Source organism: Fusarium fujikuroi, chromosome FFUJ_chr01 (assembly GCF_900079805.1).
Source record: "Fusarium fujikuroi IMI 58289 draft genome, chromosome FFUJ_chr01".
In the NCBI taxonomy this organism is placed as follows: domain Eukaryota; kingdom Fungi; phylum Ascomycota; class Sordariomycetes; order Hypocreales; family Nectriaceae; genus Fusarium; species Fusarium fujikuroi.
This window is the reverse complement of record NC_036622.1, coordinates 496,269-513,641: the sequence shown is the minus strand read 5'-3', so window position 1 is coordinate 513,641 and position 17,373 is coordinate 496,269. Positions and strand designations below refer to the sequence as shown.

The following is a 17,373-nucleotide window of genomic DNA, read 5'->3' as shown; positions in this document are numbered from 1 at the left end:
CCGCGAGCACATACGATTTGCCGTGTAAATCGGAGTATCCATGGCTTTGCAAAGAGAGAGCATGACCGTTGCATCCCCACAACTTCCCCGCGATTTCTTATAAAGAACAGGTTTGAATCGGTCCGAAAAGTCTGGGGATCGACTCACGCGGAATTTCAGTGCTTTTCGGTTCGGAGCAGATGCTGAGTTTTCACGGCAAGGACGGATCATGATGTTGCGGAAGTAGCCCTTAGAGAGTAAGAAAACACCGGACCTTAATGTAAGGTGCCAAAATAAACTTGGCAAAGAGTTACCTAAATTTAGGCTAGATTTACCTAGGCATTTTTATCCCTTAGGGTTAAGGTCCTGAGTGTTCTTTCCTCCCCTAGGTAGTATGAGCATATATATCGTGGGATCGCGCAGGCTGTTTGGCTCGCTACTTCTGTGTCCAGTCGCCGCCCATCATGACACCCTCACACGCTGTGATACAATTCCTCTTTGCGTCTCTGGCTGTTGGCCAGCAGATCTATCTTGATGCAAAGGGTCCTACTGAGCGTCCTCAATGCAAGGCTACCAGTACCAAAACGCATGAGCCGAAATACACACATACACCGTTTAGCTATACCCTCTCTGAGACTGTAAGATACGCTACTTCGGTGCCGTCTCCTACTACAACGACTACATACGCCAATCCACCAGAGTCTCTCATCTCTCTCGTGCCTTCACTGTCCTTCACAACCTGGGGAAAATGGGATCCCAATGCCACCACAAAGGCCTCAGATACAGAGGATCCCTATGGGCGAGCCGCATGGACTGCTCTCTGGGAACATGCAAACCCGCCCAACTTCACCGAGACGGGAATTTTCAGCACAACTGTATCTCCCACTCCCATCCCTACCAGTGAACTAGTCCTTCCACCACGGGACTACTTTGGTCCCTCGGACTGCTACAATTTCCCCAAGAACTTCAGCTTCGGAGTTGCTAGCTCTGCGAGTCAAATTGAGGGCGCAACTGCGGAAGAGGGCAAGGCGCCATCTCTTATGGATATTCTCGTTCAAGATGGTCGTGTGAAGGATTATGTCACGAATGAGCATTATTACTACTATAAGCAAGATATCGAGCGCGTTGCTGCGATGGGTGCTAAGCATTTCTCGTTCAGCATTGCATGGACGAGAATTCTGCCTTTTGCTCTGCCTGGAACGCCCGTTAATCAGGAGGGTATTGATCATTACAACGATGTGATCAATTTTATTCTCGAGAAGGGCATGACTCCTGAGGTTACCCTGCTTCACTTCGATACGCCTCTTCAGTTCTTCGGCAGCAATCTCACCAAGGCAGCTGACCGACCTGAAATTGGTTACGTCAACGGCGGTTATCAGAACGAGACTTTCCAAGACGCTTTCGTTCACTATGCAAAGGTTGCAATGGCGCACTATGCTGATCGTGTGCCTGTTTGGTTCACGTTCAACGAGCCTCTTCTCTACTCATACAATGCACTTTCCATCAACAATGTGGTCAAGGCCCATGCACGAGTTTATCACTGGTATAAGGAAGAGCTTGGCGGAAAGGGCAAGATTGCGCCCAAGTTCAATAATAACTTTGGTGTTCCCCGGGATCCCAAGAGTGAAGCCGATGTCTACGCTGCGGACCACTTCAACTCTATTCAACTTGGACCGTTCTGTAACCCAATTTACCTGGGCGAGGACTACCCCGAGTCATTCAAGAAGACTTTTGACGATTTTGTTCCTCTGAGTGAGGATGATCTCAAGTACATTGGCGGTACAGCAGACTTCCTGGGTATCGATCCATACACCGCTACAGTCATCGCACCACCCGTCCCAGACGAAAAAGACAGTATCCTCGAGTGCGCCTCAAACTCCTCCTCAACCTTTCGTCCCTACTGCGTCAACCAAACCACCACAACCGTCAACGGATGGAACATCGGCTACCGTTCCCAGAGCTACGTGTATATCACACCCACCTACCTGCGCAGCTATCTCAACTACCTGCACAACACATGGAAGACCCCCGTGGCTCTCACAGAGTTTGGTTTCCCCGTGTACGGCGAAGCTGAGAAAGACCTATCTGACCAATTGTTTGATACGCCAAGGAGCATTTACTACCTAAGTTTCCTGTCGGAGACGCTCAAGGCGATTTGGGAGGATGGTGTTGAGGTTGTTGGGGCTTATGCGTGGAGCTTTGCGGATAACTGGGAGTTTGGGGATTATGATCAGCACTTTGGAATACAGACTGTTAACAGGACGACGCAGGAGAGGAGGTACAAGAAGAGTTTCTTCGATATGGTGGATTTCATGAAAGCGCGTGGTGTGGAGTGAATGGACCGGGAGGATTGTATCTAGTTGGATCATAAGTTAATTGCTCAATGCCTTCTCGTTGTATGATGTTTGACTCACAAGTTGTGTCTACTACCGATGCATCATACTTGGCTTCCGAACCTTTCGTCGCATGAGGACCAGTCAAGATACCTGGCGATATAACACTCAAGTCACCCATATCGTCAGCCCAAGCCTCGAGGAGCAAGAAAACACCCGACCTAAATATAGGGTATTAAAATAAACTTAATAAAGGATATCCTCAATTTACATAAACTGACATAAGTCCTTTTATCATTTAGGATTAATCCCAAGTTACTATAAATTTATTGAACTCCTTTTGTCATTGAGGATTAAGGTCCTGAGTTTTCTTTCCTTCCCCTAGCCAGGCTATGGCCATCCACATACACAAAGAATCAATCGTGTTTCGGTTCCACTCTAGCAATTCAGAGACTATGGAGCGAAGCTGTTGATGCGTTGGCTATGCAAAGAAGAATTTAGTCTGCCAACTTAGTAGTTTATGTGAGTGAGATGTCTCAAGAACATAGGAGAAGAACGCTGCTTAGAACCTCAGAGGCATACAAGATGATTGAAGGAGGAGTTACCAGTCTCATATGATGTCCGCTTCAAGTGCTAGGAACTGTCCCTTCCATCTCTCCGTACCTTGGATACCCCTTTGTGAAGCCTCGAAGAGTTGCCGTGAGGAGTTGCCGTGAGGAGTTGCCGTTAACCCTTTCTCACCTTGCTAAACTCCATGTGAGTCACGACCACCCGGTGTCTTTCCAGACCCCTTCATCCTACTGCAATGAGCCCTAATACCATATCCATGTTCTCTCACCTTCACTGCCAAGCCACTCTCCTGAATCATCATTCTACTCAACCCGACTTTCGGCACTCACGGGCTATTCACAACTCCCCATTCGCCACTACACAACACATCATGATCTATCCTCCATTAAAGCATAGACCACACAAGCATTGGTCATATAACATCCCCAACCCCAACTTACGATAAATTCTCTAGCGTTACAACGAATGCATGATCCGTGGATCTCCCCAGACGGCTATAACGTAATATTTCCCCAGGATCAACTGGGGCCCCGGATTTCAGCCCAAGTCTTGGCTTTTGAGGGGAATTGGAGCATCGTTACAGTCATTAGATTCCTTTTAATTTGGTGTGCAGTAGTGTTGAGGAGAACGCGCAAGTCTATTCACCTTGATATCTCTCGGTGTGGACAAGGATGCGCAGCTAGTTGACCTTCGCTTGGAGTTTTGAGACATATAAACTGGGCGGCAAGGTCAAAATGTTAGTCATAGTAAGGCATCTTTTGATGGGTTTAGTATAGTCCTTTGTCTTAAGGTTTAATTATTTGTTTCTTTAACGTACGATAATCTCGACGAGGAGTCGTTGGCTGCGAGATCTGGCCTCTGAATGCTGCGAGGCGACCCGCAGGGCGTTCAAGATTGACGATAGCAGCAAGGATGTTCGGATCCGATTTTTTTTTACGTTGAGTAAGCGACTGTGGCACTGTCAATGATGCCAGCGTAAACATTTACTCTGAATAAGGTTGTTGTTCAGCTACTTGTTGCCCAATTAGCAGAGTGCCTATCCTACGCCTTACGAGCACTTGAGCAGGTGTCAAGTCCTTATCTATGCTTATAATGAACCTTTAATATGTGCAGGATTCAGCCTAAGCTTGTCAGCTTTTGACAGAGCAAAGTGGGTGTGATTGAGCGCCCGAGGCTGGCTTCAGGTTCCGGATCGACAGTGCATCGAGGCGTACACCAAGGCATGATTTTTCATCACTTGTGTGATTAAAGAGTCACAAAATGTCTCAGCCTCTTCCGAAGCTGAATTTCCATGACACAAAAGTATGTAATTAGAGTGTTGGTCCTCGCCGAGCTAACTAGTCATGTCGATGCTGCCGAATGCCTTTCCCCAAATCATCAGTGCAGCATTCATCATCATCATCTGTGCTTATTATTTCATTCCCTGCCAAGCAAGGCAAAAACCGTCTGGACCGCTCAGAAAAAGTGCGGAGAGAATCCCTGACGGCCACAATAGGAAAGTGATTCCCGCTGATGACGGGCTCTCCGCACTCTTGGCTGGGGGGGTCGAGTTGGGGTATTAGCTAATAATAAGGTAAAAGATATTGTTTTCCCTCATTTAAGCATGCAGTTTAGAGTTGTTTTTTCTTGGAGTTCTCGTCAGGTCTAACTAAAAACACTGACTAAAAACCTGCTAAACTAACTTTTACTGGTATCTCTGGGTGCGGAGAATGGATGGAGCCAAAAATCTGTCTGTATCCGTTATCCCTGCCCCTGTACGAGATAAAGATCATGTGAACGTGATGGTATTATTCAAGGGGTGGACACCAAAAGTACCCACTGAGAGAACAAGCTGCTCAATCAGAGCCGGCAGTGGTCAGAGCCATCCCTGGCTATCTCTGCCCCTTGTCCTCATTGTGTTTTCCCCGCAGAGAAACAGACGGCAGATACTGGTAGATAAACATTGGAGCCAAGACCGCAGTAAGACCGGGGTGTGGTTTGGAGAGAAGAAGTAGAGCCTATCTTTGGAGAGAAGAGCACATGAGAACCTTATTGACCTTCCGTAAGGGGCGTGGCTCGGTTTGATAGCAGTGGATACAATAGGAATCTCATTAACAAGATCCTCACTACGACACTCGCGCAGTATGGTACTAGGTAACTTACAGGCAGCAGCCATTGGAGATGTCGTACAGGATCAGGCCTCGGAGCAAAGTGCCTAAGCTTATCTCTTCCCGAGCTTCTAGAAACCACACTACACTACAGTGAGCCTTGGTCTGCGCCCTTTTTTTTCTTCCCTCTCACACTTGCTCTCCCCTTCTGCCTCGGCGCCATGATCAAGTGCCGGGCCGATCTTTGCTAGTAGGAGGTTGGCGTAACTATAGCGATGAGACAAAACCAACGGCCCAAAAGAGCCTGCAAATCTGCCCTGCGCCCGATTACCTTACAGTCACTGAATGCTCCGAGTTCTAGATTCTGTGCTGTGCAACAGAATTACAGTACAAATGCACAGCTGAGGCGAGGCACACACCAAGTCGCCACAATGTTACATGCAGAGAGATAGGATCTGACCCCATTGAGAGACAGAGAGAACGGTTGGGCCGATGATCTCTGAATTAAAGCCAACACTAGCGAACTAAAGCACCCCCGGTTTACCAAGTTCCCACTTCACACACTGACAAACACCCCCGTTACGTGATTTGATCTTCACAGGACGGGCGTGCGTGTGTCTGACTCTGTCTGTCCGTCTAGGGTTCCATCGAGAGCATTACATGGGCTGCCACTTTGAGCATCGGGTCGTCTTGGCATTTTCTGTTCAAGTGATAAAATTTGATAGCAAAGCCTGGTCTGGGTTATTCGCGTGTGGTTGAATCAGAGTGAGAGTGAGACGTACGTATTCGGTATATAGCTGTGCTCATCCCTCTCCCTCTCATCCTTTCTTGTCCCGCCATCTTTGTCTTTTTTTCGTGCAACGTTGGGGAGAGAATCTAGCACACACAATATCGCCAAGGTCCTTGGCTTTAAGATCCCCCAAAAGCTTGGTTCTTGTCTGGCAGCTTGGCCTTCTTACACTTGCACTTGGCAGCTTGGCCCTTTCTTTGATCTCTTGGCTTGACTTAAACCAATCATCACAATGAGCGGCGTCGAAAAGGGAAACGACGTCGAGAAGACGGATCTCGGCTACGATGCCTCTGCAGCTCCCACCAAGGACATGGGCGTCGGTGAGGATCGTCACATTCGCGGTCTCGAGACCAGCGCTGAGACGTCGCTGCACCGAGGTCTCAAGGCCCGTCACATCACCATGATTGCCATCGGTGGTGCGATCGGTACTGGTCTCATTGTCGGCACTGGCAAGGCCCTGGCGCAAGCTGGCCCTGGCTCTGTCTTTATCTGTTATACGCTCGTTGGTTTCGTCGTCTTCCTCGTCATGGCTGCGCTTGGTGAGATGGCCGCTTGGCTCCCCATGTCTGCTGGTTTCACTGGTTATGCTTCTCGATTCTGTGATCCCTCTCTTGGTTTTGCGCTTGGTTGGACGTGAGTATTATATTTCTGAAGCTATGCAAGTCACGCGAGCTAACGGGTCCAGTTACTGGTTCAAATACATCATCGTCACGCCCAATCAACTCACTGCTGCTGCGTTGGTCATTCAATATTGGGTTGATCGAGACACGGTCAACCCAGGTGTCTTTATCGCCATCTTTTTAGTCACCATCGTTGTCATCAACTATTTCGGCATTCGATTCTTCGGTGAACTCGAGTTCTGGCTTTCCTCGTTCAAGGTCATCGTCATTATTGGAATCATCCTCTTCTCTCTGGTCCTCGCTCTTGGCGGTGGTCCTGACCATGACCGAAAGGGTTTCCGATACTGGAGCAACCCTGGGTATGTTTTCGCCGACTGTACATTTCACTGAGCCTCGCTAACAGAAACAGCGCCTTCAAGCCTTATATCATGACTGGCGACGCTGGACGATTCCTCGGTTTCTGGTCCTGCATGGTCAACGCTACCTTTGCCTACCTCGGAACTGAGCTCGTCGGTGTGACAGTCGCTGAGGCCCAGAACCCCCGCAAGACCGTCCCTCGCGCCATCAAGCTGACCTTCTACCGAATTCTCTTCTTCTACTGTCTTTCCGTCCTCCTCGTCGGAATGATCGTCCCCTACAACTCTGAGGAGCTTGCCTTTGCCAACAAGGCCAAGACCGGTGCTTCTGCCTCTCCCTTCGTCGTCGCTGCCGATATCGCCGGTGTCAAGGTCCTCCCTCACATCGTCAACGCTTGTATCTGCGTCTTCGTCTTCTCCGCCTCCAACTCTGATCTGTACATTGCTAGCCGTACCCTCTACGGTCTTGCTTCCGACGGTTCGGCTCCTGCTATCTTCAAGAAGACTGACAAGCATGGTGTTCCCATCTACGCCCTTGCCATGTCTGCTTCTTTCTGTCTCCTGGCCTTCATGAACGTTGCCGACGACTCGACCAAGGTTTTCGGTTACTTTGTCAACCTCACCACCATCTTCGGCCTCATGTCCTGGATCTCTATCCTCACGACTCACATTTGGTGGTGCCGCGCCAAGAAGGCCCAGGGTCTCGCCAACGAAGCTCTTCCCTACGTCGCCCCCTTCGGCATGTGGGGATCCATCGCTGCTCTGTCCATGTGCATTCTCATCGCTCTCACCAAGAACTACGACGTTTTCGTCAGGGATCAAGAGACCGGCAAGATCTTTGGTGGTGAGAAGTACAAGACTTTCATCACTGGTTACCTTGGTATTCCCGTGTACCTGATCCTCATCTTTGGCCACAAGTTCATCACCAAGTCTCGCGGTATCAAGCCCCATGAGGCCGACTTCTACACTGGAAAGGATGTCATTGATCGTGAGGAGGAGGAGTTCTTGGCTGCTCAGGCCGCTAAGCGTGAGGCTGAGGGCCCCAACCGTGGAGGATGGTTCTACAAGACCTTTGTCTCTTGGTTGTTCTAGATGTGTTCGCTATTGGATGTTTACCGTGTATATGAAGATGCCCGTTCGCGGGTAATGAGTGTATGTAGTCAAGATGAATATTATCTTCCTCATTCAGCAATTCATAGATCATGTTTCTAACCTAATGTCAACCCTCATCGTGTGCAAACTGACGTTCGACATTTGTATCATCTTGGTGCGCCTTCACTCAAGTCCACGGCACTCAAACTGTGGGTGGCTTCAATTAGAAGACACTCCTCGAGGAGGCCAAAGTCCGCTAGATATATAAAAGTCTCAACACCACCCGTATACCTAGTTAAAGCATACATGGGCGAACCTATGGCTGGACTGTAGAGCCACTCTCGTCAGCCCATAGGCAAAGCGCTCGACTGATGGTACCTCATAGAACAGATGTAAGTCAACCTGACTCTGTATTCGTTTTGTCAGTGTTGTTTGTCATAAGTATTGTCGAACGTGTCAACATTGCCAACCATCTTCTCCAAGAGTCATCAATTCCTATCACATGTAGACATCAATATTTCGACCTCATATATGCGGCTAGAGATTTTGTCGGCATCTTATCCTTATTAGAAGCACATGCTAACTTGATCGCCGAAGAAATAATAATAGTATCATATACATGTTAGACGAGCCGAAATCGCGTCATGAGATAGCAGCATCAGGCCATCACTTCATCCATCAGCAACGTAATTTCACCGAGTAATCTCTTTTCATGTGCTTAAATCGTAGACATATTTATTATCTAAAAGTCCAAAAAGTCCAGATATGACGGATTCCTATGATTCAACGGAAACTTGAGATCTCCTTCACTCGACCTCTCAGGGTGTCCTGGTCTGACGCCCAACATACCCCTCCCAAAAGGAACTTGTGTCGTCTGCCCTATTCGGAATATAATTCCCTTTGATGCAAAAGCATCTTCAAGTTCTTTGATCTGTTCTTTTGGTGGCGCTTCGTAAGGATCTACAGCAACAACACTCAAGTTCTGAAACCGATATACCTTCTTCGCCATACCAAGTAAGTCGCGGTGCATCTCTGGCCAAGCCAACACCATTCCTATATGAAGGATCTGCAATGATGAAGGGAGACTCGCCATGAAAATCTCAGGTCCAATATCTTTCATGGCTTCGAATCTTTGCTTTCGCTCTTCTTCGTCGTCGAATACAGGTCCGTAAAGGAGAAGTTGTTCAATCTCGAGGATCTCAAGACGGGGAAAGTCGACGAAGCTTGCGTCACCGCGGAGTGATGAGTCCCAGCGGAGAAACATGGATACTTGTTCGATGATATCTTGTGCGCCGCCCGATGTGTGCTCCCACGTTGTGCTGGTGTAGCATAAACGTCGTAATGATTGACTAACGGGGGCGAGGTGGTGATGTTGGAGAACGGTGTATTTGTCCATGTCGCAGAAGTATTCGAGGTCTTCGAGAACTGGACTTCGGCGAAGTATTTTGGCGAGATTATCGGGGTCTAAGCCGTGTAGTGATAGGCGACGGAGACTTGCGAGGGCAGTGTCCCATGGTTCTGAGCGGAATCGCTCGCGAAGGGGGATGTCCGTCCCGCAGTCTGCGTCGCTGGCTGCCAACACCTCAAGATTCTGTGCCTTGGCTAGGACATCCTGCATTTGTTGAATGTGGCAGCACTCGTCAGGATTCTTGCCCTGGCCTGGTAACACCAGATACTTGAGGTTAGGTAAATAGAAAGGCGAGTCTCTTATGTACTGTAGCCCTTCTTGTGATGATCGGTAAATGAGTAGTTGCTCCACGAAAGGTGCAGCCATAATCGAAGCTTCTTGCAACCACTTCGAATCGACATGTTCATAAGACGGCAGAGCACGAAAACCAGCGCGCTCACCAGCCTGTCGAAATAGAGCTTGCGTTTCTTTAGAGATCTGACGAGCAGTTACTTCTCTCAACGCAAAGAATGCCAAAGCACGAACATGTTTGGCCAAGTCCGGCCTCTCAAGAAGAGTACGAAGAAACCCTTCGAGAGTCTCAACCTCTCGTCTTCTTGCATCAGTATCACCCCACCACTCAGGACTGCTCGAAGAATTCGACTGTCGTCCAGAGTGATAACAGTGATACAAGATAGGCTGAGCTGTATTTCGAAAACGTCGACACGTGCGGCTCAAGCGAGATAATGCCTGCTGAGCCTCAATGGCGTGGTCGATCTCATCTGGCGGGAGATCGACAACATGTGCATGCTGGCAATGCACACAGAGATTGCGACATATGGCTGTAAAGATCTCGACGGGAAGATCACCAATGGAAAGCTGCCGTCGTTTCCGCCAAAAGAAAGGAACCTCCGTTTGGAAGATTGGGCCGGGAGACCAGATATTCCCTCCGTGGAGGACATCCCGGTCCATCCTGGCAACGAGATGCATGGTATGGTATGGTATGATATGATGATCAAGTTAGGCTGTAGGTCCAGGGACGTGGGTGTAAGGCGAGTGTAGGGATGATTGCTGTACAAGCTGGACAAGAAGGATTCGAACAGCGAAAGTTGGACAGTGATATACGAACAGCAGAGACCTTGAAACACGGAATCATGAACAATGGATGTAGATAAGTACTCCTTCGCCCCCTCGAGCGGAGAAGGGGTCCAGTGACTGGAATAGGAGTTGGTTGCTTAGATGCGGATATTGAAAGCGGAGGTGTGATCGCGGGAGCATCAACAAGGTATAATGGATCTTACGATGGCGTCGTCAAGGACCAGCCCTCGAGCAGCTGAATTACTAAATCGCAATTGGGGTCTTGTACAGTAGAAAGGATCGAAGCTAAAGTCCAAGCCAATCGTATCTTGTGTCGCAATCACTCATCCAGCACCCACGGGTCCGTGAGCTGCATGCTTTACCAGGGATTGAACAGCTAGGATCATGACAAGTAACAGTGGTTTGAGCTCTTTTTTGGTGTCTTTTGCTTACTGTATGTGAGTCGACCAGGAAGGTAGTAGTTTCGGGCATACGGGACGAGCCAAATGAAGCATCTGATGATGTTGGTCGGGGCAGAGCACGGTCTGTGTTGGCAAGTTGAAGAAGGATGGATGAAAAGAGAAGGGGGATTATGTGGGAGACACAGAGAGTCGCCGAGGACTGAAACATATAAAAAGCAAATATATCTCGATATCCCCTTGCATCGTGAATACTACAGTACGTACTAACAAAGAAAAAAGAAACGAAAGGGGAAGATGCTGTGCCACGTTGTTTGGGTCAACTCGATGTACAAGGTCGAGATCGCGAGTCTCAGGACGCACGCGCAGCAGCAGGTGGACCAAGAATCTCCACATCCCGCTGATGATAATGGCCTCATTCTTGATCAGCCAAGCTTTTCCAATTAACAACCGTGCATCTCGTACCTCGTCCTATCAATATCCCTCACGATATGGGGACACGAAAGTGGAGGTTTCTCTGCTTCGCGTATCGAGGCGCAGAAACAGCAATGTTACAGTGAGAACCCAACGCCCGTTTCTATCTCCATGCATCAAAACTGAACTAAAAACGTGCAATGGTAACATCGCCTGTGGGAAACTTTCAGGAACAGGGACGGGGTCTAGTGCGGAACGAGACCGAGACCTTGGTTAGTGCTGAGATGATGGGTCGAAACGTGGTCTGATGTTGGGCAAATAGTCTTTCATCGCCTGCGTAATTAATCAATCAGTAACTGACTCGTGGTTGACACCTGCTGCAAGATCCCGCTGCCATTCAACGGCTGGCGTCAGAGTTTAGAGCCCGCATTCTTTGCTTTTTTGCTTTTCTAGAAGGACTTGATGTTGTTTTGACAGCTTGGGAAAGATGAGCAGTCACTTTTGGGATCAGAGCCATGCATTGTTAAGCTGTGGAGGTGTAGATGATGAGCACGTGACCTCGCATTGGGGCGCGTCACCTTCCCAGCTACCGCTCGCGTCTCACTGAAACAGCCCGCGTAAAGCACATCCAATTCATCCACCCACACACGTCACAGCTCGATTGTGTCACACAAATCGTAAGCTGTACAAGATGCCCGAGTTCACCGGTGAGTCTCTAATTTAACTACGGTATTACTGCTGCTCTTGCTAACGACCGTAGAGGCGGATACCATTCGTATCCTCGTTGCGACCGACAATCATGTCGGTTATGAAGAGCGAGACCCGATTCGTAGGGATGACAGTTGGAGAACTTTCGATGAAATTTTGAACCTTGCCCGGACTGAAGATGTACGACCCATCGCCATTAGTGTCAATCATGGCTTCTAACATGAATAGGTCGATATGGTTCTCCTCGCTGGCGATCTTTTCCACGACAACAAACCTTCCCGAAAGTCCCTTTACCAAGTGATGCGTACACTCCGACAAAACTGCTTGGGCATGAAACCTTGTCCTCTCGAATTTCTGTCCGATGCCGCATCTGTCTTTGAAGGCGCTTTCACGCATGTCAACTACGAAGATCCCGATATCAACATTTCCATCCCCGTCTTTTCGATCCATGGCAATCATGATGATCCTTCCGGTGAAGGCAACTTCTGTTCTCTTGATCTCCTACAAGCGAGCGGACTACTCAATTACTATGGCCGTGTCCCTGAGGCAGACAACATCGAGGCCAAGCCGATTCTGCTACAGAAGGGTCTTACAAAGCTTGCCTTGTTTGGGTTGAGTAATGTTCGAGATGAGCGCATGTTCCGTACTTTCCGAGATCACAAAGTCAAGTGGTTCCGACCTGAAACCCAGATGGCTGACTGGTTCAACTTGTTGGCTGTTCACCAGAACCACCATGCCCATACAGCCACATCCTACCTCCCCGAGAATGTCTTGCCCGATTGGCTTGACCTTGTAGTCTGGGGTCACGAGCACGAGTGTTTGATCGACCCTACGCAGAACCCCGAAACAGGCTTTCATGTCATGCAGCCAGGTTCATCCGTCGCAACTTCACTGGTTCCCGGTGAGGCGGTTCAGAAGCACGTTGCTATTGTGAGCGTCACAGGCAAAGACTTCAAGGTTGACAAGCTACCACTCAAGAGCGTACGTCCCTTTGTCACACGGGAAGTCATCCTTTCGCAAGACAAGCGCTTCAAGGGACTTGACAAGAAGAAGGAGAACCGTCAGGAAGTCACACGAAGACTGATGGAGATTGTTGAGGAGATGATTGAGGAGGCTAATGCGGATTGGGAGGCCATTCAAACAGACGAAGAGGCTCTAGAAGAACGACCTCTTCCACTCATTCGTCTGAAGGTGGAGTATACAGCCACAGAAGGCGGTCAGTTTGAGGTTGAGAATCCCCAGAGGTTCTCAAATCGATTTGTTGGTAAGGTGGCCAACACGAATGATGTTGTCTACTTTTACCGCAAAAAGACGTCACAGCGTAAGTCAATGTTGCTGTCAGCAAGAGATGTCACTAACACAGCCCAGGCAAAGCAAATGCTGCAAACCCAACGGAGGCCCTCGAGGCCCTCGATGGTGCTGACGACATGGTCAAGGTGGAGAATCTGGTGCAAGACTTTCTGTCGGCGCAATCACTCAAGGTCCTTCCTCAAGGACCGTTCGGTGATGCTGTGGCTCAGTTCGTGACAAAGGATGACAAACATGCGATGGAGCTATTTGTTTCAGAGCATCTGACAGGGCAAGTCCGATCTATGCTGGGCTTGGAGTCCGACGATGAAGATCTCAACAGTGCCATGGATATCTATCGAATGAGGATCGAGCAGCAGCAAGCTAGCGGCATGCAAACAGCACGAGCGGAGAGAAAACGAGTTCTCAAACCAAAACCAGCCACCTGGGACAGTGACTTTGATGGTAGCTGGGAGAATGAGCCCGATGCCTGGACATACGAGGATGAACAACAGGCCGAGACCTCTTCACGCGCATCTGCACCCGCACCAGCACCCGCACGAAAGACTGCACGTGGACGAGCCAAGGCGACTCAGCAAGATGACGACATGAACTTGATGGACGATGATGAGCCACTCCCTGCACCAGCCAAGAAACCAGCAGCCAAGCGAGCAACACGCGCCACAAAAGCGGCACCAGCCAAAAAGGCCCCTGCAAAGGCTCCTGCAAAGGGACGAGGCTGCAAGGCATTCGAAGACAGTGAGGACGAGGAAGAAGACGTGATCATGGAATCGGAAGAAGAGCCTGCACCTCCTCCACCAAAGACACGACGAACCGCTGCGAAGAGCACCGCCAAGGCCCCGGCGACTCGAGGAGCGGCTAAGAATGCACGACAGACAAAGTTGAACTTTTCACAATCGCAGAAGGGCGGCACGCAGAGTAAAGCTGTTGAGATTAGCGATGATGAGATTTCGGATGATGATGCGTTTGAGCCGGCGCCTGCGACGACACGAAGTACGAGGAGGAGATAGAGCTGTGTGGAAGAATACCCTGGCATGTAAGAAAAGTATAAAGAGTCATGATGAATTGAGCAAGCTGTCAATTACAGCATACGATACTTGACGTCCCTGTTCTTCGAAGTGGCTTGAATTCTAGGCCTGCGATATCCACTGGGCAACAACCGTCTTTCAAGGCGATGATCTTCACCTTGATGGCATTTACAAAGCTTCACTCCATGCCCTAGTGTATGTCGCTTGTGCTTGACCGATGTCTCACAACGATGCTCCTTGCAAGAGCAACATGATGAGTCTGACCAGTGACTAACTCCTATTCCCATTATCAATTAGACTCATCGCAACAAGTTCTATCCGCTGTTAAGTCATATCCTGTATCACATCTCATCCGACATCGCCTCCCGCTTCGGATCCGAAGCCCGAAGTCATGATGCCGCAGCGGGCCGCATATCTCCATGTCTATGCGGGGTAGCTTCAAAGATGGTCTAGCTCCCAACTTCTCACTCAGCTTTCAACGAACTCTGACCGTTTAATCTCACCTTGGAAACGAAAAGAGGCGCCGAGGCATCCGCTGGGGAAAGCATTGAAACATTTAATACTGTGTAGCAATGTGCTGGCTTGGTTTAGTTGCCCCGCTCGTTGCTGAGCATGCCATCCTCACCTGATCTATATAACCACTCCTCTACCCCAACTCCAACTACATCCTTCTGTATCTGTGTTTCTGTCTAAGTGATTCAAAATGGCTGCAGCTGGTCATATCCGTCTTGGAACCGCCTCCCCAGGCACCCAATCCTCCACCCCCTCCACCATCGCCCTCATCGACACCCTCGCCCAGCGCGCATCCTCATCGCACATCGACATCCTCCTCCTCCCCGAGGCCTTCATCGGCGGGTATCCCCGCGGCAGTTCCTTCGGCTGCGAGATTGGCAATCGCAGTGCAGAAGGACGCGATGAATTCGCTCGCTACTTCGATTCCGCCATTGATCTCGGCGACACCGTTGGGCCTGGCGGCGGTGGTGCGGGGATCAAGTGGGTGAAGAGACAGCTTGGTGAGGAGGATGAAGTCCGTGGTGATGGCTCGCGCGAGGAGTTGGAGCGCATTGCGAGGGATACGGGTGTTTTTATCGTGGTGGGGTGTATTGAGAAGGCGGGCGGGAGCTTGTATTGCTCTGTTGTTTATGTCTGTCCCAAGGAGGGTATGCTTGGAAAGCGTCGCAAAGTCCTCCCTGTAAGACCCTCTCTACTACATATTGATATAAGGTGAGCTAACGGTTACAGACTGGCTCTGAGCGCCTCATCTGGGCTCAAGGCTCGCCCAGCACCCTCCGCGCCGTAACAACCACCATCCGCGGCATTCGCATCAATCTCGCCGCCGCAATCTGCTGGGAGAACTACATGCCCCTCCTACGCCAATCTCTCTACGCGCAGAACATCAATCTCTACCTCGCGCCCACAGCTGATAACCGCGATGCCTGGCTTGGTCTCATGCGAACAGTCGGTGTTGAGGGACGTTGTTTCGTCGTCAGCAGCAACATGTGCGTTCCCAAGAACACTGCGTCCTCTGAAACAAACGGTGTGAGACAGCGTCGTGGATCGTGCATGACAGAGGAAGGATTTGAGATTGCGCTACCGAAATCGCCGAGCCGAAGAAGACGCAAGTCAGTGTTTGATGAGGATGGGAATGAGATTGTTCTGGGGTGTGATGACGACGGTGTGAACATTCAACCTCCTCCTGCAAAGAGTGCTGTTTCTTCTGGAAAACCAGAGTTTCTTTCTCGTGGTGGTTCGTCGATTGTCTCGCCGTTTGGAGATGTCATTGCTGGACCGCAGTGGGAGGATCCAGATGGTTTGATCTTTGCGGATGTTGATTTCCGTGATTGTATCAGGGGTCGTCTTGATCTTGATGCTGCGGGGAGTTACTCGCGAAACGATGCCTTCAAGTTTAGCGTTGAGGGGTTGAACTTGGATCCTCTTCCTTATTGAGGGGACAGAATGTATGGAAATAGTGTATCAGATTGTAATGCTAACGCCTGCTTATGCTATGCTATGTTATGTTGTGCTGTGCCATGCCTTCTATGGGTATTCCTACGCCTCGCTGTCCGAAATGTCATTTAGTTACTTGGATTCATCACTGGGTGGTGATCGTTGTCTTTTCTCCTCAAGCACCTTGCGCTCAGAATCAACCTCCTTTCTCTGTCTTTCAAGTGCTGCTTGGGCTAGTACCTCTCGTCTACTCATCCCAGCAGTGGAATTGTTCTTTACACCACCCAGAACAAATTCACCACCCGTCCAACCTCCAAAGTCCTCAGGATAATCCTCCTCTTCCTCATCACGTCCAGAAACAGTATATCGTGATGTTTCGCCGATCGTGTGTCCGCCTGATTTCCAATCCGCAGCGTCAACTTCTCTCTCGATCTGATGACACAAGTCCCAGAAGTTTCTATCATGCGGACCATGAACATTATGCGCCAGTTCGTGGCACAATGTCTTGCGAATGGTTTTGTAATCGCGATATCCATCGTGCGCATCTGTTCGTAATCGCAGTTCAATGACCTCGCCTTGATTACGATTCAATCCCAGAATGCGACTTGTTCCCTCGTGTGTTGTCTGTGTATGCGAAAGAGGTTCCATCTCTGTAAGGAGCCCGACAGCGAATTTGTGCTTTGTCATGGCAGCGCGAATGCCAGGGTCTTCCTTCAGTCGCAGAAGAAGTTTCTGACTCCGGTCTGGGTTCGGAAGGCCTTGGAGCGGCCGGACTTGAAGAAATGTATATTGTGAGTCTTGTGGATTTCGGCGCGTCGTCGTCGCATGTCGTGCTTTACTCCTCTGCGCCATCCTCGCGGCATTGCGCTTCGCAACGCGCTCGGCCATATCCTGCACCTGCTGAATCTCCGCAGCGCCAGAGCCCATGAGCGTCAAATGCTTGCCCTTGAGGTCGAGGAGGGGCATGTCGGGGTTCTTGAAGGGCGCTTTGAGGAGGGGAGTCTTTGGGGCGATGATCTTTTGGTTTGCGACGGGGATATCGAGACTCGCTTCGATCTCGTTGAAGAGGTCTGTGATTGTCGCATCTTCGGGGAAGGATAGTTCGTAGGTTGCTTTTCGGTGTGTGATTCGTAGTGTGAGCCAGGACTGCTCGCTGTCGGACATGGGAGAGTCTGCCATGTTCGTACAACAGCGGAGTGGCGATGGATTCGTTGGAGACGTTATTGTGACGGTTGTTGAAAGAAGTCTCTAAGTGTGG

At 49.8% G+C, this 17,373-nt stretch overlaps 6 protein-coding genes; 4 read left to right on the top strand and 2 right to left on the bottom strand.

Annotated features, from left to right (window-relative positions):
- Positions 1-443: 443 nt before the first annotated feature.
- FFUJ_01901 (related to beta-glucosidase) lies at positions 444-2,315 on the top strand (the record flags this gene model as incomplete). The annotated part of the gene is made up of 1 exon (XM_023573550.1): positions 444-2,315. One exon carries the CDS (start codon positions 444-446, stop codon positions 2,313-2,315), a length of 1,872 nt encoding a protein of 623 aa, XP_023423691.1.
- Positions 2,316-5,991: 3,676 nt separating this feature from the next.
- On the top strand, positions 5,992-7,827 carry FFUJ_01902 (probable DIP5-glutamate and aspartate permease; the record flags this gene model as incomplete). XM_023573539.1 has 3 exons in its annotated part: positions 5,992-6,392; positions 6,445-6,738; positions 6,789-7,827. The coding sequence occupies 3 exons, from the start codon at positions 5,992-5,994 to the stop codon at positions 7,825-7,827; spliced, it is 1,734 nt and encodes a 577-aa protein (XP_023423690.1).
- Positions 7,828-8,569: 742 nt separating this feature from the next.
- On the bottom strand, positions 8,570-10,204 carry FFUJ_01903 (uncharacterized protein; the record flags this gene model as incomplete). Its single annotated transcript, XM_023573528.1, has 1 exon — positions 8,570-10,204. One exon carries the CDS (start codon positions 10,202-10,204, stop codon positions 8,570-8,572), a length of 1,635 nt encoding a protein of 544 aa, XP_023423689.1.
- Positions 10,205-11,815: 1,611 nt separating this feature from the next.
- Positions 11,816-14,150, top strand: FFUJ_01904 (probable recombinational repair protein mus-23; the record flags this gene model as incomplete). XM_023573517.1 has 4 exons in its annotated part: positions 11,816-11,831; positions 11,885-12,012; positions 12,061-13,153; positions 13,201-14,150. 4 exons carry the CDS (start codon positions 11,816-11,818, stop codon positions 14,148-14,150), a joined length of 2,187 nt encoding a protein of 728 aa, XP_023423716.1.
- Positions 14,151-14,871: 721 nt separating this feature from the next.
- FFUJ_01905 (uncharacterized protein) lies at positions 14,872-16,115 on the top strand (the record flags this gene model as incomplete). XM_023573506.1 has 2 exons in its annotated part: positions 14,872-15,360; positions 15,411-16,115. The coding sequence occupies 2 exons, from the start codon at positions 14,872-14,874 to the stop codon at positions 16,113-16,115; spliced, it is 1,194 nt and encodes a 397-aa protein (XP_023423688.1).
- A 132-nt stretch (positions 16,116-16,247) lies between these two features.
- FFUJ_01906 (related to WSS1 Protein involved in sister chromatid separation and segregation) lies at positions 16,248-17,294 on the bottom strand (the record flags this gene model as incomplete). Its single annotated transcript, XM_023573495.1, has 1 exon — positions 16,248-17,294. The coding sequence occupies one exon, from the start codon at positions 17,292-17,294 to the stop codon at positions 16,248-16,250; it is 1,047 nt and encodes a 348-aa protein (XP_023423687.1).
- Between the last annotated feature and the right edge of the window lie 79 nt (positions 17,295-17,373).